Source organism: Ostrinia furnacalis, unplaced genomic scaffold, assembly GCF_004193835.3.
Source record: "Ostrinia furnacalis isolate ACB-3 unplaced genomic scaffold, ASM419383v2 OfSCF6157, whole genome shotgun sequence".
NCBI classification, from domain to species: domain Eukaryota; kingdom Metazoa; phylum Arthropoda; class Insecta; order Lepidoptera; family Crambidae; genus Ostrinia; species Ostrinia furnacalis.
In genome coordinates this window covers 12,166-38,135 of record NW_021136396.1, presented here as the reverse complement: position 1 = coordinate 38,135, position 25,970 = coordinate 12,166, and the positions used below count along the sequence as shown (strand labels likewise).

At 37.2% G+C, this 25,970-nt stretch overlaps 1 protein-coding gene across 2 annotated transcripts; it reads left to right on the top strand.

Annotated features, from left to right (window-relative positions):
• Window positions 1-4,909: 4,909 nt before the first annotated feature.
• On the top strand, window positions 4,910-25,716 carry LOC114362071 (serine protease 7-like). Of its 2 annotated transcripts, none has more exons than XM_028317330.1 (13): window positions 4,910-5,045; window positions 5,598-5,809; window positions 6,385-6,538; window positions 7,366-7,474; window positions 8,611-8,792; window positions 9,027-9,116; window positions 9,313-9,648; window positions 15,522-15,715; window positions 16,274-16,448; window positions 17,115-17,223; window positions 18,396-18,583; window positions 23,232-23,324; window positions 25,350-25,716. In XM_028317330.1, the coding sequence occupies exons 1-13, from the start codon at window positions 4,982-4,984 to the stop codon at window positions 25,661-25,663; spliced, it is 2,220 nt and encodes a 739-aa protein (XP_028173131.1). In that variant the 5' UTR covers window positions 4,910-4,981; the 3' UTR covers window positions 25,664-25,716. The 2 variants fall into 2 exon arrangements, with proteins under 2 accessions (XP_028173131.1, XP_028173129.1); XM_028317328.1 differs by having other exon boundaries at window positions 4,920-5,045; window positions 15,522-15,727.
• Window positions 25,717-25,970: the final 254 nt, after the last annotated feature.

Below are 25,970 nucleotides of genomic sequence, written 5' to 3'. Positions count from 1 at the left end.
TGAATAATTTTAAAAAAATACGACATTAGTGACCAAACCCGCAGTAAAATTCCGTATTTTCTATTATTTTCCCAAATTTTATTACGTTCTTTTATTTCACTAAGGCCGAGTTGCACCACCTAACTTTGACCGTAACTATAACGATAACCGGTGTTTTTTGTATGGAGTTTGACAGATTTTTGACGTTTGTTAAATTTAAAGTAAGATAGTGCAACCCAGACTAAGGCTTAGTTAGCCTAAGACAGTCATGTTACTCATTGATTAAGACAGTTACGATACTCGTAGCGACAAGGTCTGCCATCTTAAAAAAGAAAACGGCACTCTCTACAAGTGTTTTCGCCACAACATGATAAAATTAGAAATGTATCTCATGGTGAACATAAACTGTGAGCGCAAAGCGTTCCCATATATTACAAAACAATTGTTATTTTATGTAGATGCTGCCTACTTTTAAACTACCGTAATTTTTAGATTCCGATAGAAGTTTCCCCTCCAAATATTTGTTATCTCACTGGAAATGAATGAATGTATTCACAGTTGTGATTTACCGCCTATTTTTATACCAACTTTTGTCACAATTATGGGCGAGCATTATTTTTTGTAGGTTCGCTTTTGTTCTATGAAATATTGGGATATGTAGTTCTTTTATTGTATGTAACATTTTCCTTGGAATAAATTGTACGGTTTTTAATTTACCGCACTGAGAGTATTTATCACATTTAATCAAGAAAATAACTAGTGATTATGACTTTCATCAATCCTTGTGGTTCTGGGAGAACAGATTTGGACTTAACCACTCTTTAATGTCATAGAAGGCGACTCAGGGACAACGAATACACAAACTCCGTCTGGCATGGGGAGAGAGTAGATCAAAACCTCCATTTCATCATCATCATCATCATAATCATCATTTCAGCCATAGGACGTCCACTGCTGAACATAGGCCTCCCCCAAAGCAGCTTTCCATGTTGATCGATTGGTAGCGGCCTGCGTCCAGCGCTTCCCTGCTACCTTTACGATGTTCATTTGCCTCTAGTAAAAATTCTAGAGTCATGTTTCTGCAGTAGAGACTGAACGAACTGATGATAATGACTATTAATAGCACTTCACACTCTATCGCGGGCTCACAATAGATCGAAACCGGTTGTTCTAGGACCTCTACTTAGTCCAATAAACCTCCTTCTTGTAGGACCCATAATATCAAAACAAATGAAAATTGGCTCAGTCGCTTAGGTGCTAAAACGTATAAGACAGTCCGACAGAGATATTTAAATAGTATGTTTGTTTCTGTCAAGGCTTACGTAACCATGCACGATACAGGAAAATATAACAGTATATCATTTTAGTTTTGGTTGAAGTGTTCACAGCAGGGCCTCTAACGCGTTGAAACGAGAGAAAATGTTCTCCTTGATAACGTTTTGCTCTACTAAAACACAAATAAAGAAATATGATTCCATGTTTAATCTCAGCCTCAAAGGTGGACAGACGACCTCATAAAAGTAGCAGGAAGGCGCTGGATGTAGACCGCGACCTACCGGTCAATCTGAAAATCATTGTATGTTCAGAAGTGGACGTCCTGTGACTGAAATAATTATGATCAGATGCCTATAGCTTAAAAAGTCGCACCTAATCTCGATTGAATAATCTGGAAATAGAAATATATTATCCCATGCAATTCACTGATTCTCATTAGTAAATTTTAACAGTGCCTACACTGTTAAAATTTAATGATAAAGGTTTCAGGCTCTTATAAACTGACACACCAAAACAAACGCATAATTTTTATCTTAATACACTTCTAACTTCGGGTAATTTAATTATGCGAGTAGAATAGCGCCCCACTTTATTTGATTGTCTCTGTCACCTATGCAAATGATACGAATACGACTTAATTGAATATCTTTGTTCGGGTGAGAAGGGGCATTTCTATGACTTTTGGGATTACCCCCTGTTGCCATATGAGCGGTAGATGCAAAAGGCCCGTTTTCATTGGCCCGTTATTTATTATGAAATGACAGTCAAAACTAATACAAAATTCAAGTCGAGAAGTCAAATGGTCCTCAACACATTTTATGCAATTGTTTTGTTGCGCTATACATGGTGTTAGGTAAATGGGTATATGAGCCGACACTAGCCCATGTTAACATGGGCATATAAATGGTATGGTGAAGTCAGAAAATTGATATTATCATTTTATTTTTTTTATTTTCATACAAAATATCTATATATATAAAAGAAAGTCGTGTTAGTTACTCCACTTATAACTCAAGAACGGCTGAACCGATTTAGCTGAAAATTGTCAGGGAGGTAGTTTAGAACCAGGAGAAGGACATAGGATACTTTTTATCCCGTTCGAAATTAAAAAAGAAGTCTGCTTATTTATTGCCATTAAGGCGGAACAAAGTTCGCCGGGTCAGCTAGTTTTTTATATAATCCGATTTGTATGAAAATTAAAATAATTAAAATTAAGATATCAATTTTCTGACTTCACCGTACCATTTATACTGTTAACATGGGCTAGTGTCGGCTCATATTCTCATTTACCTAACACCCTGTATAAGACTCCCCGATATTACCTACATTTATAATTATAGAATTAATGTTATAAAAGTAAGAAACTGAGCCTACTGAATAGATTTATTTTTCTTCAATTGTAATGCATCTGTGTTGTGGAATGAGTTTATTGCTAAGTTTAGATATTCATAAGAGACAAATCGAAAAGTTAGCAGCATTCAATTTATTTCGAGGTAGGCATTAGGCAGTATGTTACTCCTAATTTCAATCCTCTGATTTGATCATTATTCTGCTACCCTGCAGGCATAGCTTACCTGTTCTCACATTCATTTCTCGGGGTTATGAAAGAGCATTTAAATACAATTTTAACATTTTCTTCTCTACTGGTTCCAGAATGTGAAAATAAAATCTTCCCAAAATTTTCTCGAATTTTGGCGTGCAATGTGTAAAACTCACCTAACTGTCCAAAATTCGTAACAAACATCGTGCTCGATTCGCAGCTGTCAAAATCAATTAATAACACCAGCACGAAGTTTCGAAGTTCCAAACGCGACCGAAAATAAACAGAACTTGCAGATATCGTGAATAAGTAACTAGTGGCACCAAGTCTCGACCTCAGAGACCTCTCAGACTAAGACCAATCGATATCTAGATAGATACATTTAGAAATGCCTTTGAGATCTGAGATCGTTCTAAAATAATCCGAATATTTGATTCCCTACTAGCGACAGAAGAAAAAGAACATAGTCATCAATATAACAAAGAAGATAGGAGTCAATCAAAGAACAGCGTTGGCCGTCATCAAGTAGTAAGCTAACCAATAAAAAAAAATTCTTGAAAATTGAGGTATCATAACGCCTTTAAAAATTATCATTATTGTTTCATCTATCACTAAAACATGGCATTCATTTTTCCACAGGTATTTCGGTCGATCTTTTGTCGATATCAGTTGTACTTGTATGTCAATTAATATTTGAAAGTAGTGTATGTTAGGCGCTGAATCTAGGCTGCTACCAACCGGTCATTGTGGAAACCATTCGTGGAGGCCTACGTTCAGCAGTGGACGTCCTATGGTTGGAATGATGGATAGTTTCTGTTCGAGTTGCAGAAGGACCTCACTGGGATTCCAGCTCTGGTATCTGACTTTATGATCTGCAATTGGCATCTGTTAGAGTCAAATGCATCAAGAATTGGATATATCCAATTTCATCAACAACACCTTTGAAGATGACTTGATGATTGACTGAATGAAAAAAGCGGGAAGTCTTACGAAAAGGCGCTACTTGGGGTAAGGCCTATTTATAACTTATAATAAATAAATTAATAACTTCCAGCAGTGGATTACCGTGGTAATAATAGATAAGGAGGATAACAATCTCAATAAGCAGAACTGATACGCTATAAAAAATTGATTTGTAAAAAAAACTGGTTTAACAACAAGGTATTTAAAGAAACTGGAAGGATGATGAACAAAAAGAATATAAGAATATAAATATTTTAAAGATGACCTTTATAGACAGAGCTCACAGCGGAGATAGAAACACTAGGTCCTCTCCTTACGGATTACCCAGATTTAAGTATCGGATCATAGACAATAATGCCCGTATTCACAAACATTACTATGAGGTCTCACAGTGCGTGTTAACGCACAGGGTGACACATGAACCAATCACTGAGCTCTATTCAACGCTGTGCTTTCGATTTTCTGGTTCACTTAGACAAGCATCGTTTGTGAATACGGGCGTAAGAATTTCTCGTAAGTTATTAATAACGAATACATGGACTGTACCTCTAGTAGGAAAAACTTTCGAGTTCGTTTCGTTGCGTATTCAAAGTGTCATCGAAAAATTTTGTATGAAAAATTAAACAGCGCCCCCTAAGGCGGCTATAATATAGGGGGCGCTGTTTAATTTTTCATACAAAATTTTTCGATGACACTTTGAATACGCAACGAAACGAACTCGAAAGTTTTTCCTACTAGAGGTACTGATGTCATCCGATCGTAGAATAATTTTAAGAGACCATATTTAGACTTTTGCCCGTTTTCAAGTGACCCCCTGTGGTAAATAAAATATAATGTTTAACATAATATAACTCATAAAAGCAATTTTGTTATCATAGGGGTCACTTAAAAATTAGGGATTGATGGTGAAAACGGTCATTATTTTACCGTAAATAGAACTTGAAATGATTAGATCTTGTATCCTTGCTGTGAGAAAAGAATGAGTGAATTAAACAACGTGATCCCACTTTATAACAGGGCAAAAACACTCATTTTAGTTTCCCTGCTGCATCTTATTTTATTATATCTTCCAAAATTATTGGTGTAACGAATCCATCGCTGTTTATTTAGTAACAATCTGCATCAGTTTATGAGTAGGTGTTTGTGCTATAAACATGTGTTTGTAATTTCTTTTATATTAATTATCAAAATTGTGGATATTTTTTTGAAATTACTACAACTAAGATGTGGAAAAGTGCTTTGAATTTACTTTTACTTGTGTATTCATGCAAAGCAGCCACAAACAATGGTAAGTATTTTAGCACTATTTTGTGTCTCTTAACTTAGGGCCAATTTTATGAGCCGTCGCCGTTAAGTCAACAATTAGTTAAATAAGACTTAAATATCACAAAAAGGCGATTTTTGAATCAATGGTTAGCTTGATTTAGTAATAAGGATTGTATGAACTTTTTAATAATACTTGCAACAAAGCTCATCCACTTCCAATTAATTTCTACGTTTAAGTATTTATACTTTTTTTAGATGCTTGAAGGTCAAAAAATGATCTATGCATTTTGTTCGTTCATTTTGATCGTGGATAAATTAATATCCAAAAGCTAACTATAGATTTTGCCCGCGGCTTCTCCCGCGTGAAATTTGTGTCTCAGATCGGCATAAATTATAGCTTAATGTTAATCTGGGTTACAAACAATAATACTGTAAAGTTTCAACAAAATCCGTACAGTACTTTTTGCGTGAAAGAGTAACAAACATCCAGACATTCAAACTTTCGCATTTACTCGTATAATATTAGTAGGATTAGACTGGCGAGTGTCATGGCATACTTAATTTTTTTTTTCAGATTGTATCACACCTCTTGACACTCCAGGCAAATGCATAATGGTGTCAGATTGCTCATACTTTACAGAAGCACTAGCTGGTGGGCAAGTTGAGAAACGCACTTTGGATTTCATGAAACAGTCAAAGTGCGGGTGCGATGTGACAGTCCCTAGAGTGTGCTGTGGTCCTTTACCTACAGAGGAGCAGTTCGAGTCTAACAAAGAACGCTTGTTGGTATGATACTGATTTAACATCTTCTTCTTCTTTTCGTGTCGACAACAAACCTACACAGTGTCAGCCCAAAACTCCGCCACAAGAGTGGCGTTGTCAGTAGCACTCATCAAATCCTCCTGAGTGCAGTTGATTTAACATTATAGAATGCAATGCATACATTTCTCTTTGAGATAACAAGTGAAACACAGTTCGATTGGCTAGCAGAATTTAGCCATTTTGAAGTGATTAAGATACATTAATGGCAATGATAAACAGTGTTACAGATTGGGAATGCTTTTCTTTTTCACACACAGTTACTGGCTACAGTGTGTTGGGATGATTTATGTTAAACATATGCCCTAACAGTAACAGTGTTACTTGGTGGGTTTTTTTTCCCAACGAGTGACAGTGTTTCTCAAGCGGTTCACGTTAAGGTGCAACTCGCTCAAGTTAACTGCGCACCTGACTGGAATGCGACTGTACCTCGCTTTCACCTGCACACTTCTCCGCGTTCGCCCCGTCCTTACACGTCGATATGACGTCACGGAGCCAGGTGCGCAGTTAACTTGACCGGAACCATTTTGTTACTTTTGCAGCAAGATATTGATCCAGATTCCCTGGAAGATTCCAAGTTAGCTTCGGAGGATAAATGTGGCCTGGATTTTAGCGTGTTCACCAATAAAATATATGGGGGACAAAGAACAAAAACCGGGGAATTACCTTGGCTAGCTTTGCTGTGGTATAGTGTCCGTATGTACTCTTACTTACTTTTCTTATTTTCTCGTATTAATTCTATATTTTTATACTAAAGCCCGCTCTGTGAGCACGTAGAATTTTGTCCAATGACCCCAAGCTACCCATCCTTATCGCTCGCGCGTAATTATATTGCTGTCGCGACTGTGCGACGGGCGCCCGCAGTGAGTGAGCGAGCGCGACAGCAATGGTGGGTAGCTTGGGGTCATTGGACAAAATTCTACGTGCTCGCAGACCAGACTATAGCTGTTTTTGTATTTGTCTGATGTGTTGGCGTCGTCGTGACGTCATCATCATCTATTTCAATTAGAGAGGAGCAGTGGAGACTGAATGACCTGATAATGATGATCAATATTTATACAACTGTTAGAGGATTTGTTCCAACAAGAGATGAAAAGGTAAAAATTACTAGGGTACGTCAAACAGTGGACTTTTATATAAACTTCCAACCCCCTTTTTATTTTGCATTGTTTTCTTAAGTTGTAAAAGGAACCCCCATACAAAATTTGAGACTCCTAGCACTTGTAGCAGAGTAAATACAAATGAGTACGCATAGTATGCGTATACGCACCTATATTGGCGCGCTCACATACAAACCGCGCTCGGTGCGTTTCTATGAAGATGACCTACTTATTTGTATTTACTCTGCTTGTAGTTTCCGTGATTTTGTGATGAGTGAGTGAATCAGTCAGTCAGTGACCTTTCGCTTTTATATACACCGTGTCCTAAAATTCAACGAAAAGCGGGCGCCGTAGGGTGGACATAGTCATGACTACTTTAGGAAAATTAGAAAAAAATGTACCATATATTTTTTTTTTCTAAAGAACTAGAGGCGACCAATCAACTGATGTACTTATGCGGAGGATCGATAATAAACCAGCGATACGTGCTGACAGCTGCGCATTGCATTGCGAGAAGGAAATACGAAGTTTTGTAAGTATTTACATTTCACCAAGAGTTATAATATGCTGGATTTCTTTCAATCCTAATCCAAATCCATCCGTCATCTGTCAAATTTCAATAACATTTGGGGCTATATTTCACCGGGACACCATGGCGGCGCAACCAGTCGCCGGCTACCAACAAAATGTATACAGCTCTATAGAGAGTTACTCACCTGGTGTCCGTTTGGTTGCGCAAAGCTGCATACATTTTGNATTTCACCGGGACACCATGGCGGCGCAACCAGTCGCCGGCTACCAACAAAATGTATACAGCTCTATAGAGAGTTACTCACCTGGTGTCCGTTTGGTTGCGCAAAGCTGCATACATTTTGTTGGTAGCCGGCGACTGGTTGCGCCGCCATGGTGTCCCGGTGAAATATAGCCCTTGGGGTTAAAATATCTGCGGTTTTCGATGTTTTTGTATTGTTTACTTATAAGACTATTTAAACAATGACTTACTTGACTTAAGGTCCTATGTCCCCTAGATGGGGCAGAGGGCGCCCACAACAGTCCTCCATCGCGTTCGGTCTTGAGCTTCGCGCTTGATTTAAACAATATTATAGCATAATCGAATATTGTGGATATTTAATCTAAAGCTGAAATTAAATTTGACAGTTGAAATCCGGATTTGGACAAGGATTGAATATGGGAAACGGGCGTTAGAGAATAGAGAAGCTATTGTATATAAGCAAAATTCTTGCTCCATTTTAGAAAGAAAACTAAAGTTGCTGCATCAGTTCTGTCGTCTAACCAAACTTATATGTATATTTACATGTAGCAGCGCTAGATCGCTTACTTGTCAAATGTAGAATGTCACAGTCGCGTAGTCGCACTAAAGTAAGATGCACGGCATGCGATACATTTCCCTTCTATGATCTGAGATTTCAGTTGAACAGAGCGTGTTCGGGTGTTCTTTGGTATTATTTTACAAATTCATGAAGTTGTGCAAACCCTCGTAAAGGTAGCAGGGAAGCGCTGGACGCAGGCCGCTATCAATCGATCAACGTAGAAAGCATTGGGGGAGGCCTATGTTCAGCAGTGGACGTCCTATGGCTGAAATGATGATGATGATGTACAAACCCTGATCTTCCTGATACATGTAAATAATACTATTTTTTGCAACAGGGATTTTGTACGCCTAGGTGAGAATGACATCAGCAAAAACATAGAATGTACAGGGAACGTGTGTGCAGATCCACCCCAAGATATCAAAGTATTGTCCGTTCACCCTCATGCAGAGTACAACCGCACTAAACACGTACATGATATCGGTCTGATAAGGCTCGTGAAACGTATAGTATACTCAGGTAAGTTATACTTTTTCATATAATTTTAAACTTTTTTGACTTGTAATAAATAATTGCTTGTCCGATTAGGAAGAATTTAATGGCCAACCGGCCATTATGGAAATACTGGGGAAGGCCTATGTTCAGCAGTGGACGTCCTATGGCTGAAATGATGATAATACAAATATACTTAAAAATATCATTACTAAATCAGAAAAAACAAACTCTTTTCTTTTAAATGACTTTTTTTTTCAGAATTCGTTCAGCCGCTTTGTTTGGATCGAATGGGACAGTGGAATGTTGATGATCAAATTGTAGCCGCTGGATGGGGACAAACACAAAAATGTAATGAACCAAATCTTCTTATCACGCAAATATAAATTTTACTTATTACGTTTTTAAGTATCGTTTAACATCATCAGAGGAATCAAATTCTATAGTTTTCAAATTTTTTGTTCCATTTTTATCTATAGGTTTATGTATTTTATGAGTAGCAGTGGTCAAAGATAAATACCTATAGTACATTTTTCTTTTGTTTTAGCCACATTAAGTCTTATCAAACTTAAAGTAAAACTGCCAGTAGTAGACCGCGAACGCTGTGCGAAGACATTCCCATCTCTGAACGATGGCCAGGTTTGCTTGGGTGGGAAGAAGTTGTCTGACACTTGCCAAGGGGACTCTGGGGGTCCAGCCATGAGGCAACGGTCTGACAGGAGATGGCAGGCCATAGCTGTGGTGTCTTACGGGATTGGCTGTGGAGTGGAAGGCAGACCTGCTGTGTATACGGCCGTACATAAATACCATGATTGGATTATCGATACTTTGCAGGCTACCAACCTCTGTCCGAAAGCCGAAAGCAGATTTTCAGACGAACCTGGTGAGTAACTTTTCTGTATTTATCAAACGTCGCGCATTTATCAAACGTTAGAAGTTATTTATCTGCATTGTGCACTCTTTTGAAGGATAGCAAACTCGAGTCGCTACCTCCTCGAATGGATGCGCGATGCCAAAAGCAAGGCTTGGGCGTCCCCGGAAGACAAGCATGTCAAGAAAAATACACAAAAAATTAAAATGTATAAATGTCGCAATTTTCCACATCACTATACACCATGTGACACTTATCGCTAAGAACAATATTTTATGGTGGCTATAAATACCTTTTGAATGCTTTATTACCAGTTCCTATTTCTATAAAAGGACAACGTTCGTGTGGTCGATCAAGGATTTGTTTTTATGGGCATAACTAAGTAAGACGTTTTAGGTAAATGTTTGAAACAATAATAAAATAGTTGTAAATTCGACAAGTTCTTGAGTGAAGACCACGAATAGGTAAGTAGGGTAGACCGAGGAGAGTTGCCACATTGTCGATTTTTTTAAACTTAAACTTTTAACAGTGCGCGTTTTTTTTTGTGCAAGTCGCTGTTGCGAGCTCGCTGATATATAGTAGGAATACTTAGGTTTCCAAAAATCGAAAATGTCACAACTCTCTTCTATTACCACTCTCCTCGGTCTCCCCTAGTGTAGAATGCTTAATTCAATACAACATACATCTGTTTCCGCAATTTATTACACCGATCTTGTCGCGACAAGGAAAAATTTCCGTGCTTTTAAGCGATTTTGTGAAAAATATTATTGGCAGGTAGTTGCTAATTGCTCATAAGATAGGCCCCCTTAATTTAATTTATTGTCCGTGGTGCATAATCTTTTCTTAAAGGTTTTAAACCTTTGTTTGTCACCTGTCATCCGCTTTGCAATGGAGGGAAGTCGAACCTTAATTTCGAACTCCTCCTATGTTCTTCTGATTAATTTCGTTGCGGGTCCAATGACAGTTTATTTTTTTTCGATGTACATACCCGTGTGGGGTATCAATGGAAAGGTCTTTTAAAATGATATAAAGTTTTCTAAAAAACATTTTTCTTAAAGTGAACGGTTTTTGAGATATCAGCTCTCAAAGTCGTAAAAAGTATGTCCCCCCCCCTCTATTTTTATAACTACGGGGTATAAAATTCTAAAAAAAATAGAGGTGATGCATGCTAATTAACTCTTTCAACGATTTTTGGTTTGATCAAAGTATCTCTTATAGTTTTTGAGATAGGTTGATTAAATTGACATAATAAGTTTATTATATTTGCTGCTACGGAACCCTTTGTGCGCGAGCCCGACTCGCACTTGGCCGGTTTTTTTACATCATAAGAATACAACCATAAAATAAAGTTAGTATGTTTATTCTCTTTCAAGTACAGTCTCATAATATCTTTTTTAATAATTTTTTAAAGTAATATTAAACTTATAGTATAGAGGAAATATTTATATTTTTGTATGTTTCTATTGAGTATTCTCCGAAATTACTGGACAATTAATCGTTTTTCTAATAGGCTTACATTTTTTTTGTTAATACCTTAAACTACCTGTGCAAAGCTTGGGCATGCCACTAGTTATAGTATACTATGAATATGACCAAATAAAAATCGTCTCGTGCTTTGCAGACGGTACATAAAAACAAGACATATTAAATGTCGAAGCTGACCTCCAAGAGCCAGTAAGTAGAACCGGCGTGCGCGCAACGATCGTGTTTACGTAAAAAACAGGAAAAAATCAAAATTAACCCGTGTGTGTGTGATGTGTGAACGCTATAATAATATACTATTTTCGTAAAATGTTTTGCCGGACTGTGTTTTTTGTGCTAACGCTAGTTTTTGGGTACACCCATACACGTAAGTTTTTTTACTGACATAATAACTGGACGTATAGGTAAATGAATAGGCAATTCATGTACCATTTTTGTTAAACCCGGTTGTTGCTAAGAAGTCACTTAACGTTCATATTCAAAGTTCGTTTCGTTCGTTTCAGCCAAATGACGTCCACTGCTGGACAAAGGCCTCCCCCAAGGTTTTCCACAATGAACGGTCCTGCGCTGCCCGCATCCAGGCTCTTCCCGCGACCTTTACCAGATCGTCGGTCCACCTAGTAGGAGGCCTGCCCACGCTACGTTTTCCAGCCCGTGGTCGCCACTCGAGAACTTTCCTGCCCCAACGGCCATCGTCTCTACGAGCTATGTGCCCCGCCCACTGCCACTTGATTTTAGCAATTCTGCGAGCTATGTCGGTTACTTTGGTTCTCCTACGGATCTCCTCATTTCTGATTCGATCACGCAGGGAAACTCCGAGCATAGCCCGCTCCATCGCCCTTTGGGTGACCTTGAGCCTTCTTATGAGGCCCATATTCAAAGTACCTGTCTTAAAGTTAATTATTACATACGAGTTAATCCGAACAACAGATTCAAAAAATAATGTGCTTAATTAAGATAAGTCGTAAAATAAAGAAAAAGGTTAGTTAAGACTTCACATTTTGATAAATTATACAAAAAGACTTCACACGAAAATACAAAGTAGAAAAATAAAACACTCTGAGTTGCGTCGTTCTCATAAACAATCAGTATTTCCTGAACTTTATCTTAATTAAAACTTGTTATTATTGAGTTGTAAATGTCAACATATTCATCATTGATTGATCATCAGCGGTAGATGTGACGTCAGAGGTTATCTAGGCTATCGATTCTCGGTTGTAATACAAATAAAATCATCAACATAACACGCATGATCAAAAGAACGGAAAATGCCACATTTATAAACAAACAAATTAGCCTCAAAAAGTGAAGAACACAACGCTTGTATCTTAATAAAGCCAAAACCTGTATATCCAGTATTATCGTACAAAACATTAACTTTATCCTTATTGCATTGAGAAACCATTTCAAAAGTCTTAATATCTTTTGTCGTAATGACATTTTATTTTGAACTAGCGTTCGCGTTAGCGATCCCGTTTTACCCCCTTAGTGGTGGAGTTTCGTAAAATACTTTCTTAGCGGATGCCTACGTCATAACATCTACCTGCATGCCAAATTTCAGCCCGATCCGTCCATTGGTTTGGGCTGTGCGTTTATAGATCACTATGTCAGGCAGTAAGTCAGTCAGTCACATATATCAGTCAGTTACATACATATATTTAGATAGATAGATAGATATGATGATAAATTGAAATTGGGACTTTGGGAGATAAGTAATTTTGTTTGATATAAAAGCCTTTAGACCTATAGAATTTTGTTTAACTATTTGGCTAAATGCGAAACAACAAACAGCAGTTAAATAAGAACTCAAATTGAATCGTTGAATTTTAATTAAAGTTACATTAACTAAATCGTATCGCTTTATGAGTGTCATATTCTGGATAGTATAATAATAGTCTGTAAGGGAGCACTAGAATAGCACTAGAAGTCGAATGATGAAGACCTCTGAAGAACTATTAAAAGCTATATTCAGTACTCTGTATTGCGACTAGTCAGCAATTTATGGCAAGAGAACTCTTTGGAACTCCTTTGGAAGTTTGTTTGGCCCTAATGCTTTCCTCGCCATCTTTTTGTCCAAGGTTTCCGACGATGACGTATGAATATTGCAATTGTGGAACTACTTAACAGCTATGGGTCAAGCGCTTAATTCAGCAACGCGTGAGGTATAGGAGCGGCACGGGCAGGAGTAACATTGAAATATTATGACATAACAAAGCAACAAAGAAGAACGGTCACGCCCCATACAAAAAAAACCCAGATCCGACAGAAACGAGACATATCAAAATATTTTTGTCATGTCTTAATTAGTTCATCATCAACAGCCCTTTACAGTCCACTGCTGGACTATGAGCCTCCTCTACTATAGTGGAGGGTTTTGCCATAATCTCCACGCTTGGGTGGAAACGAGAAGTTACAAAATCCAAAAATTCAATGTTACCAGCTTCCATAATCTGTAACCTGTTATTGGTACCATTTGAAAGAGCTCGTGAAGCACTTTCAGAATCAGTAACTAGTTTTTCGATATCTTGTATAGTTTAGAAATAATCGAGTGAGATCACTTATCATTCCATATGTATAACCACCCTGTATAATCCGGCTGTATCTCCAGGTCACCTAGATACATTCCATGGCAGCTGTAATAGACATTTAGGTAAGTACATACATTTACCAATTTTGGTGATAAATAGGCATTTTGTATTAGTTTTTGTATAACGAATATAAAAAATATATAATTTAACTAATTAAGACATGACAAAAAAACTGAGGTATGTCTCGTTTCTGTTGGGTCTGGGTTTTTTTTTGTATGGAGCGTGACCGTTCTTCTTTGAAGCATATCTGAAGTCTCGCTGACGTTTGACGTCTCTAAAACACCCTCCTGTGCCGCTTCCATACCTCAGGCTCCGACTGAGTTTAGTGTTAGACCTATCTACACTCGACATCAAATAAATCGCACCTCCCGCGACAAGCATTTTCAAACTTATGCATCCCCACTTCCCACCAATATTGGCACCATTTAAAAGCCTAGTTCTAACCTTCATTTCATTAAAGGAAAGGTTTTTACCCCAAAAATGTGTCTTTAGAAGGATCCAGAGTCACTTCTTCAAAAAATAAGTAGTTACGCTTGAGCCAACTTTTATGGCTATTAAACTGTTAAGTTGGGATTAATCGCTATCCATCTGTTAAAGAGGACACGTGAGATCATTATTTGGTTTTATAATCATAAAAATTGGTCTAATTGATCCCATAGTTGGGCCCAAAGTGAGGTATTTTTTCAAGTCACATTTATGGTATATGTTAATTATTTATTAAGAAATTAAATGTGTTTTTCTTTAAGGATATTTATTGGGCTTTCAAATAACACCAATATTGTAGGGGCACCATGATTGTGTCAGAAGAAAATCTTAAAGTTCGCGTCGGTCGCGGAAGGTGCGGTTTATTTGATGTTGAGTATATCTATCTCTATCTATCTATAGCAGCCTTTAGACCTATAGTAACAAATAATAATAATGCAGTGTTTCAATGATTTTAACTCAAAACACGTTTAGTGATGACCACACTGTATAAACATGTCGTCGCCATGAAGTGGAAATCCCGATTGGTTTTTACAAATTCGAATAAGCCAAAAAATATACCATTTTGATTTCGTATTTTTGTAAATGGCATTGTTTTATTTTGGTAACCATTTGAACGAATTCTCTGCGTAGTAACTTATAATCTTGTGTAATATTGTAAAATATACTTTTAATTTAATTTTAATCTTAGTTAACTGAGTTTCTTAATAGTTTTTCTCATTAACAAAAGGACAATCATTTGGTTTCATCAAAATGTATATTTAATAGATTACTTAGGTACCTAACTGTTTGTAAACAATCTATTACTCTCAGGATTTTTATAAGCGTTTTAGCTATCCTGTTATCATCGCTAAATGAAATATATGCATCTCTGATTAATTATTAATCCTGGTCCATAGTGCTAAAAAGTTATCATTTGCATTAGGTACCTACTTCATAAATATTAATTTTACTCACTAGTTTATATTTATAAAATAGCACAATCGATATCAACATCTTTACAGTCAGCGCACATTAAACTAATGTACGAGTATACCTTATCAGTGAAATATTAAATGATTCGACGCTACAGCGATACGGTTCTTAATAATTTTATATTTTACTAGTGGCCGCCCGCGACTTCGTGCGCGTGGATCCCGTTTTACACCCTTAGGGGTTGAATTTTGCAAAATCCCGTCTTAGAGAGCACCTACGTTCTAAAAGGAACCCATGCATAATTTCAGTCTCCTAGCACTTGTAGTTTCTGAGAATTCGTGATGAGTCAGTGAATCAGTCAATCATAAAATAACGGGTACAAATACCCGAATGTCAATCATTCTTCTTTTGTTTCAGAAAGCTGCACCACGCCTTTAGGGCAACCCAGCCAATGCATTTCTCTATACGAATGTCAAGATTTGCTAAGTGCATTTGAGAGGCGACCCCTGCCCAGCTTTGTTGTAACCTTTTTGAGAAAGTCTCAATGCGGTTTCTTAAATCGCACCACGCCGGCAGTATGCTGTGGACCCCTGCCTGAAGAGGATTCGCAGGTACCAGTTATAGTAAGTATTTACTAACATACATATAACGCTTCTATTAATAATCTTCTGACCTATCTTTTCCTAGAGGTTCAAGCTGTGGAAGACATAATAGCTGATGATCAGCAGTTATCTTGGTTAATTACTATCGAAGACAATGATCAAAGGCTGGGCAAAGATGAAAAAATGAAGATGGATAATAAGCATCAACATCTCCTAGTTGCGCTAGATATAATTAATGATGAGCAGGAGTGGTAACTCATTTACTTTTGTTATCAACAATATTTTTTACGTAGCAATGATTTGATGCAGTTAAAGAAGTAGCGAAAATATGAGAAAAGAAGTACAGATGGCTTCAAATCAAGTTAAGATTATGGCAGCTTATTTTGTTGTCACAGTTACCGGTATTATTTTTAAGAAGAAAAAAGATATTCAGAAGTTTTTATCTTGTAGTGGTTGTAGTAGTTCCTTGTTTTTGATTGACAGATGATCTGCTTTAAATGCAAATAATGCAGATGGACTGATTTTACCAGCTTATTAGGGTAAAGATCAATATGTTTCCCCTTATAGCCAGTGCCGACCACGCCAGCTCCGAATCGTCAGGACGATGGGTTTAACGCTGATGATGCAAACCCGTCACCCGTTGGGGAGTGCGGCGTCGACACCAATGGAGATAGGATTTACGGAGGCCAGTTCACCGAACTGGACGAGTTCCCTTGGATGGCACTGTTAGGATATCGCACAAGTAAGTTGGAAATCATATCCAAGCTACCAAATACTAGAACAGTTAGAATCACTATTTATTAAAACAGAGAGAGAGAAACTTCGACCGGGCCCACTAGAGTGAGACGCCGTAGGCTAGACTTTGGTTCAGCACCGCGGTGGGCAACCCTCTACTTAATGAGGGCTATCGTTTTAGCGCTCACCAGTTGGCGCCACTGTAGTGTAAGGTCCTGTCACTTGCTAGTAGCGAAGACAGTGGCGCCAACTGGTGAGCGCTAAAGTGGTAGGAGGACTATCGCATTTGCACTCATCAAGATGGCGCCACTGTAGAGTAAGGTCCTGTCAATCGCCAGGGGTGCCAACTGTTAAGTATAAAAACGATAGCCCTCATTGGGTTCGCCACTGATCGGGAGCCTCGATAGAGAAAATTTGTAGTGACTTGTGACTTAATTTGACTGATAAAGTTAGAATTAAGATAGAGGAGGCTTATGCTTAGATCATCAATATCTTCAATGGAGTCGATTCACACTGTCTCGCGACTTACACCCAACATCAATGTCTTTAATCAGCTGGTGTGAAATTTGTATAGATGGATTTGCCAATTGAACTACTAATATATTTGTAAGTGATTCTTCTTTGTTTTAGTTAGTAAATATTGTTAGTTTCCTAACTATATTATATGTTTTAGAATCTGGAAGAATAACCTACCAGTGTGGTGGAGTGCTGATCAACCATCGATACGTGCTTACAGCTGCTCACTGCCTCATTGGTGCAGTGGAAAGAGAAATCGGAAAACTGTAAGTATCACAACTTCTGATTTCATTGGTTAGATTACACTGTTCTTTTTGCCTGAAGTATAGTAATTAGATTCTCACTCTAGTTTTTGGATCTAATTTAAGGACTCAAAAATTGGAGAAATTACTTTGTGACTGCTAAACCACAGCGTCATTGTATTAATTTTACTATCAGCATGATAGCATAGTAGTAGTACAATATTATTGAATACTAGCGGCCGCCCGCGACTTCGTACGCGTGGATCACGTTTTGCCCCCTTCATCTATCTTACGCGGTTTAGATTTTTTCACACAAATGATTTTTCCCGCTAACTCCCGTTCCCGTGGGAATTTTGCAATATCCTGTTGTAACTAAGCTTTAAGTTTACTAAGGTACCTGCATGCCAAATTTCAAGCGTCTAACTTAAGCGGTTTTGATTTTTCATACAAAAGGATTTTCCCGCTAATTCCCGTTCCCGTGGGATACTCCTAAGTATACTATAACCTGCCCAGGAGTATGAAGAATAATTGTACCAAGTTTCGTTAAAATCCGTCCAGTAGTTTTTGTTTTTATAAGGAACATACAGACAGACAGACAGACAAAAATTTTACTGGTTGCATTTTTGGCATCAGTATCGATCACTAATCACCCCCTGATAGTTATTTTGAAAAAATATTTCATGTACAGAATTGACCTCTCTACAGATTTATTATAAGTATAGATTGATTATAGTCAGCAGCAGCAGCAGAACAATTACACAATCAATGTGATTTTACACCTGGTAATCCCTTTACCGTAAAATCTATGTCAAAAGAAATGATTTCAATAATGACCGGTTGGTAACGGCCTCAATCCAGCGCCTTCCTGCTACCTTTATGAGGTTGTCGGTCTACCTTGTGGTTGAACATCCTACGCTGCGCTTTCCGGTACGTGGCCTACACTCCAGAACCTTGCTGCTCCATCGGCCGTCAGTTCTGCGTACTATGTGCCCTGCCCATTTCCACTTCAGCTTGCTTGTAGGGTATTTGCGTGGTTTTAAACATATCTTATATCTTCTCTGCACTTGCCATATGTTTGTCTCGAAGCGCTGGTAGGCCCAAAAGATAAGGCGACATGTAAAGTGCCCCTTTCTTCACCACTGGTGGTGGAAACAATTCAAAATGGAATAAAATATAGGTATTTGTTTTTTTAACAGGGTCACCGTCCGTCTAGGCGAGTACGACACACAGAGCGAGGTGGATTGCAGCGACGGCGTCTGCGCAGATCCGCCGCAAGAGATCCCGGTCGCAGAAAAATACCCCAACCGTGGGTACAACGACCAAAACACAAATAAGAAAGACGACATCGGCCTCGTTCGCCTTTCTCAAAGGGCCAGATATACCTGTAAGTGATTATCTATTATTTTTCATCATCATCATCATTTCAGCCATAGGACGTCCACTGCTGAACATAGGCCTCCCCAATGCTTTCCATGTTGATCGATTGGTAGCGGCCTGCGTCCAGCGCTTCCCTGCTACCTTTACGATGTCGTCGGTCCACCTTGTAGGTGGACGTCCCTCGCTGCGTTTTCCGGTACGCGTTTTTACACGTTTTAAACTTATTTAGTACATTCTACGTACGTATTTTTATTCTGAGACTTTATATTTGGTATGTGGGACACGACCTCTTCTATTTTGGGACAAAACAGAAACAGTAAACACATGTATCATAATACCTAAGTGGAATAGACTGTCGTCTACGGTGTTTCCGGTCTGATACGACCTGCAAACTTTCAAGAAGAGAACGTATCTTCACCTTCAAGGCCGGCAACGCACCCTTAACGCCCCTGGGACTGCGGGTGTCTATGGGCGACGGTAATCACTTAGCCTCAGGTGATCCGTCTGCTCGTTTGCCTCCTGTTACATTAAAAAACCTAACTTATAATTTACGTACTGATGAAGGTATTTACGGTATTTTCATCGCGGATTACGTATTCCGACTAGACAATAAGATAAAGTATTTTTATTCCAGTGTAAATGTTCAAAGTAACTTCAATCTAAATAGGCACTTACTCGTTGTAGGTTTTAATGCTAATCTTTATTTAGATAAGTGACGGTTTTGGTTGAAACCTTTGTTTATCTGCAGTGCAGCAGTGGGGCAAAAATAGGCTCTTTTTTCAAGTAACAAGGTTCACTATCATTAATTCCCCTTTTGTTCAGCATGAATAACTAACTTTTCTTGCAAACTTATTATAATAACCTATTAGTGTTCTGAGAATGAACAAATCGTCGATTTAGCCTCAATTGCATTGGCAAAGTTTTAAGCAGATGTCTTAGTGAAAACTTTGGATGGTCTAATATCTTGTAATCACGTAAATTATTAAAAAGACCTCTATAGTTTCATTATTAAGCTGAAATTTTCAAGAAATTTCATTAAAATTTTCAGTAGCTTTGCTTGCATTTTTAACGTAATGTCTAGGTACGACAATTTTAATAATAACATCTCTCTTAAATCAGTTTTAGGACTCTCTTACTGAGGATTATAAAAGAAATAATAAATTAATTAACACTGTTTTAGTCACCTTAGTAGGTAACACTTTTTGCGTTTTAGTCACATTTTTTAGCCATTTGTTGTTTTCTTCCATTATTAGTTTCAAATAGTTCAAGAGTTCAAATAACAACACTAGTAGTGTGATTATAAACAATTAATTAATGATCTTTTTAACGAGTAACATGTCATAAAAGTAGGCAATAAAATTTTATTGTTAAAAAGCAATTTAAATTAAATTGATAGTCATTATATAAAACGGTTTGTGTCGTATTACCTTTAAAAATTGAATCGAAGCACCAAATGACCATCTTAGGCAGAGTTGCACCACCTACCTAACTTTGTTGACCATAAATATGACGATAACCGGTGCTTTTTGTATGGAGTTTGACAGATTTTTGACGTTTGTCAAAGTTAAAATAAGATGGTGCAACCCAGCCTTAATATGTATGTACTCAACGGTACAGAAATAAACGCGAATCAAGTTAATGCACGATTTTTTTAATTTCTTTTTATATTATAATATTATTTACAGTCACCACACCAGCCTATTATTTCACTGAGTGTAAATGTTTATTCCAAAATAGCACCCAATATGACTTAAAGTTAATTAAACAAGGAAAAACAATATTTGTCGTGAATTGTTTAGCCATTTCTACTAAGTAAGTACAGACCGTTACCGGTTAGTCACCTTCCTTAGACTTGTCCAAGGTTATTTTTTTAGCATTAATCTTGTAAGTGTTAACTTGTCTGTATTAACACAAGTATTAAGTAGAGTTTAAAAAACCGGTTAAGTTATTGGAAATGGTGATATCTACACGTAAAAATGTCAACAAACAGACAGGCTTGGTAGTTCGCGCACCTAACAGCCTACCATGCCAGTAGCAGACTCGAATCCTACGGGATACAATAAATAAATAAATATCCTTGGACATTTTACACTGCGCCTCTGGTCCCAAACTAAGCAAAGCTTGTACTATGGGTACTTAACGAAGGATATAAAATAAACATACTTAAATACTTTTTTTTTGTAAATACAATAAATACATACATATTATACATAGAGACCTTGGACGAATAAACCACTTATTCGTCCAAGATAGAGACCCGTAACAGAAATTAAAATTCATCATTTCAATTTCTGCCAGGCCGGGAATCGAACCCGGGACCTCTCGGCATAGTAGTCCGTTCTGAACCACTACACCAAACGGCCGACACAATGTTTATCGTGATATTCATAATATTCATATTCATCCCAACTAATATTATAAATGTGAAAGTAACTCTGTCTGTCTGTCTGTCTGTCTGTCTGTCTGTCTGTTACGCTTTCCCGCTTAAACCTCGCAACCGATTTTGATGAAATTTGGCATAGAGATAGTTTGAGTCCCGGGAAAGAACATAGGATAGTTTTTATCCCGGTTTTTGAAACAGGGACGCGCGCGATAAAGTTTTTCTGTGACAGACAAAATTCCACGCGGGCGAAGCCGCGGGCGGAAAGCTAGTATATGTATATATGTATTTCATTTCAGTCAAATGACGTCCACTGCTGGACAAAGGCCTCCCCGTGAATAACCCCAACGACCGGTCCTGCGCCGCCCGCATCCGCATTCATATATTTATTTGCACACACATAAAGGGACCATATACCTGATTTGTGTGTTAGTTGGAAAAACCTATTACCAAATGCATACATATTTAACAGATCTCGACGTTGCATTGTAATAATTACTGTGAAAAGAAATAGTGGTGTGTGTAGGTTAACCACTTATGTTGTCTTTTTAATAATAGCCATATCATATAAGGATGAATAGCCATATAGGTATAGCAGATAATATCATCTAGGTAGGTATTTTACATTTCCATGGCTACTTGCAGTTTGCCATGGCCCAGTCACATGTAGTATGCGGAAAGATTTATTTATTTATTTATTGCTTTTCCACGATGGATTCGAACTCGAACGAAGCAATTAAAAAAAAAACACATTTAAAAATACATATTTGCCAAGTTATTGCTATAAATAAGAATTGACAGTAAAAATAATCAAAATCAAGGTCAAATAAATATGATGGTTTAGACTTTAGACTAATACTTTTCCTAGAATTCACGCTCATGCTAGTTGGTCCTGATTTCAAATTAATAAATAAAAAACAAGGCCGAGATGATACTGAATACGCATGACTACGCTGACTCAAAACCGAACACAAATTGTGATTGGTACTTAATTTCTGGACAAAACCTTGGGGGAGGCCTTTGTCCAGCAGTGGACGTCATTTGGCTGAAACGACGACGACTTAATTTCTACCTACTGTTTCAATACTCAATCTTTTATTGCATAACAACATTAGCACATTCACATTAGGTCTTACAATTTAGGCAGTAGTTTCTTAGGAAAAAAAATGTAGGCTGGCGCAAGAAAAGCTAGTAAGCTCTAACTTACGAAGCATCGCTAAAGTCGAGGCTGTAATAAACAGGGTTACTGTTAATCATAAACTGAATTATCAGGCAGCTCATTATTATGAACATCTTATAAAGTGAGATCAATGACAAAGATAAAAAAAGCTTTTTTAAACATTTTGGTTAAATCAGACACGGGCACAGAACCGTTCGTTATGGAAATCCTTGGGGACGGCCTTTGTCCAGCAGTGGCCATCCTTTTCAACCGACTTCAAAAAAGGAGGAGGTTCTCAATTCGACCCGTATGTTTTTTTTTTCTATGTTTGTTACGCGATAACTCCGCCAATTATGAACCGATTTGAACAAATCTTTTTTCGGCGTATAGGTAATACCTCAAGGGTGGTCCCATTTAAATTTAATAATAGAAAAAACAACCCGCAAGGTTGGAAAATTGGGGATGAACTTTTTTATACGCAATATTTTTGATTTTTAGTTTTTTTTTTGTGTTCACGCATTTGAAGTCGGTTTTATTTTTAAAAAAAGTTAATTATATTGACATGAATGAACGATAGAAACTTTCTGTGCAGAAAAGATTTTAGATCTGTTTTAAGCTTTTTATTTTTTACTAGCTTCGTACGCGTGAAAATAGTTTTAATGATAGGTATTTCCCGTTTTAGCAAAATTTTTCTTTACTGCTCGGCCCCTATTAGCTGTAGGGTGATGTCAAAATTAGGGTAAAATCTTCCTCGATAAATGGGCTATCCAACGAGATTATCGCGTCGTCCAAGCAAATAAACAAAAAACTCACAAACTCTTTAGCTTAATAATATTAGTATTGACTAGCGGCCGCCCGCGACTTCGTACGCGTGGATCCCCCTTCATCTATCTTACGCGGTTTAGATTTTTTCAAACATTTTGTTTCCGTTAACTCCCGTTCCCGTGGGAATTCCTAAGGATACTATAACCTGCCCAGGAGTATGAAGAATAATTGTAGGTTATAATTATAAATAGATTTCATGTTCAATTGACCTCTCTCCAGATTTATTATAAAGTATAGATTACTTTACTGGATCAGTTTTCCGTGGTTTTAAATTAATTTTTTTGCTTACAGACTACGTGAAGCCGATCTGTCTGCCCGGCGCGAGCACTCGACTGAGCCCAGGCTACGAGGTATACGTCGCAGGCTGGGGAAAAACCTTACAAGGTAATATTGATTCGCGGTCCGCTTGAAATTCCGTGAACTTGCACAGGGTTATACAGGGTCATTATGGAATCATGTGCGTTGTACAGGAATCAATATGGGGAGTTTTAGAATGGTAATTTCCATAGCAGTAGTAGGGAATAAGTAATACTTAGGTAAGATTTTACTTTCGCGCTTCATTAGGTTCACAAAACCGAGGGCAAATAGTACCAAACGCGACATTTCATAATGTAGTAAAGATAGTTATTAAAATTTTTAGCGTTAAAAATAGCATCTCGAACTAAATTTTCAGAGAGCAGACGCCCAGCAAGTAAAAGATCGTGGGTTCGATTCCCACCATAGAAAATTAGATTTTTTTTTAAAGTTATTTAATGTAGTAAAGATGTACAAGAGTGACACTCATGATATTTTATTTATTACTTTAAATGTAGATTGCTGATATTTTGTGCAAAAGAAGAATGGTTGAAGAATACTAAGAAATTACAATTAATGTTTATCTTCCTTAAGTAAGTTTCTACTAATTACAAATCATCACAACTTATCTGTCAGTTATTTATGAGTAAGTCGATTATTATAAGATCTAATGAGGATCATTTCGATTTTTAGCTGTGAATGCAGATTTATAGGGCTAAGAAATCCTTAATACACAGTTCAAAAATTTTTGTTCTACGACAAAAATTGACGAAGTTATGGCCAAATTACTAAAAAAGTTCACTGACCGCCCGGCGCGGGGACGATGACGTCATTATATCCGATCCGAACGCTGCCGGCGTACTGCGTGGATAGAAAATATTTTTTTCTAGCCAAATTATCAGTTTTAGAGAAAAACTTGTAATGACATTTATTCATCAGAATAAAGTAAGCTATCGATAGGTAATTTTTAAAAATGGAAATTGTGAAAAATAACGCAAAAAATCCATACGCTCATACGATTCAATGGCACGCAGAGACGCGATTGGGGTCTCCGCGGTGGTATATTTGGCGATTTATTCAAATAAAGTGTACATAAGTGTTGTTAGAGTCATATCTTCTTCCAAGTAAAATATAAAAATGTATAAGTATTAATTTATTTACTTCTAACAATAAGGTATAACTTCTAACAATATTGGACATAGAAATACTTATTTTTTACAATTTTTATTTTTAAAAATTACTGGTCGATAGGTTACTTTATTTTGAAGAATAAATGTTATTAAAAGTTTTTTTCTAAAACTAATAGTTTAGCCGGAAAAAAATATTTTCCATCCCATTAGTACGCCGGCTGCGCTCGATTCGGATATAATGACGTCACGCGGCCTTGCGTACGTTGACTTTTAGCGGCAAAAACGGCCTATGTTTATTACTTAATATCTTTGTAAGTAATGGTCCGATTTGGATAATTCAAAAAGATATATCTTTCTTATGTCTTAAAGATTAACGTAGATACTAGTTTTATTGAATTTTCTACAACAGTACTGATCCTCATTATCAACACGTGTGTGTATGGTTAGATTTTTAAAGCACATTGAAATGTCAATAAAATTAAAGTCTTATTTTGTATAGTAAGGCCAGAAAATTATTATACATATTGGTAGATTCAGTATGTACAACTTTTTTGTATCGACTTTTTGTGTTTAAACACTTACGAAGAAGTGAATGTAAAAACAAATACCTACAGGTTTTTAAAGGGTAATTCCTTTCTCTTGAATAATTTAAGAGGAAATGTCTGTATTATTTCAATATTGTAATATTAAATGGCCTTGTGAACGAGATTTCGAATTATTGTGTGAGTCAGAGGAAAAACACAATTGGAGTAAAAATAGATTTTTATCCTCAATTTGTTAAATTGATTTTAAGATATTGAGATAAATGTTTCGATTTTGACCTTTCCTAAAATTGTAGGGTTAAACTTACAGGCAATAACAGGTGTAAAAAAAGTCTATCCAATAACCTTTTTGTAATGTTACTTGGTTTGGTGTACAGAATGCGTAGTTTCAGTCTTCGGGATACGTTTTACACCCTGTATTTATCAAACTTTCACCTTTTCAGGTACAAACAGTCCAGTAAAACTGAAGCTGCAACTGCCTGTATTTGAGAAGAACGAGTGCGTTAACAAATACAAGAACCTTGGGGCGAACCTGATTGACAAACAAATTTGTGCTGGAGGAAACTTCGCGAAGGACGCTTGCAGGGGTGACTCCGGCGGTCCTCTCATGGTGAGGACACCTCAGGGTCACTGGGAGTCCGTGGGAATCGTCTCGTTCGGATACGGTTGTGGAAGAGACGGCTGGCCAGGAGTGTACACTTCTGTCGCCGCCTACAAAGACTGGATACTAAGCACGATGAGATCCACTAATTCATAAGACGATTTCGATAATAGGCTCAATTTTTATCTTTAGTAAATCTTTGGAATTTACACTGTGTTTTCTTTCAGGCTTGGTAAAGATGTCACTAATGATGAAACCATGTTGGGTCAAAATTTTTGTTAGGGTTACCCAAATAGTAAATAATGTATTTTTTTAAATCTAAGAGGAGACTGGGCCGATTTGGTTGTAGGTATGTAACTATTTGCGTTACTTAATATTGTCCTAGGTAGACTTTATACATAATAATACCTAATTCAATTAGGTATAGTGTCACGTAACAAGGATCACATTCTTCGAATTAATC

What these genes read in the sequence shown, in the direction of transcription:
- LOC114362071 (XM_028317328.1), top strand. Translation starts at nt 4,982, where the DNA reads ATGTGGAAAAGTGCTTTGAATTTACTTTTACTTGTGTATTCATGCAAA. An exon ending in CTAACAAAGAACGCTTGTTG is followed by an intron (nt 5,810 to 6,384) that starts GTATGATACTGA and finishes TTACTTTTGCAG; the next exon opens with CAAGATATTGATCCAGATTC. An exon ending in GAAACGTATAGTATACTCAG is followed by an intron (nt 8,793 to 9,026) that starts GTAAGTTATACT and finishes TTTTTTTTTCAG; the next exon opens with AATTCGTTCAGCCGCTTTGT.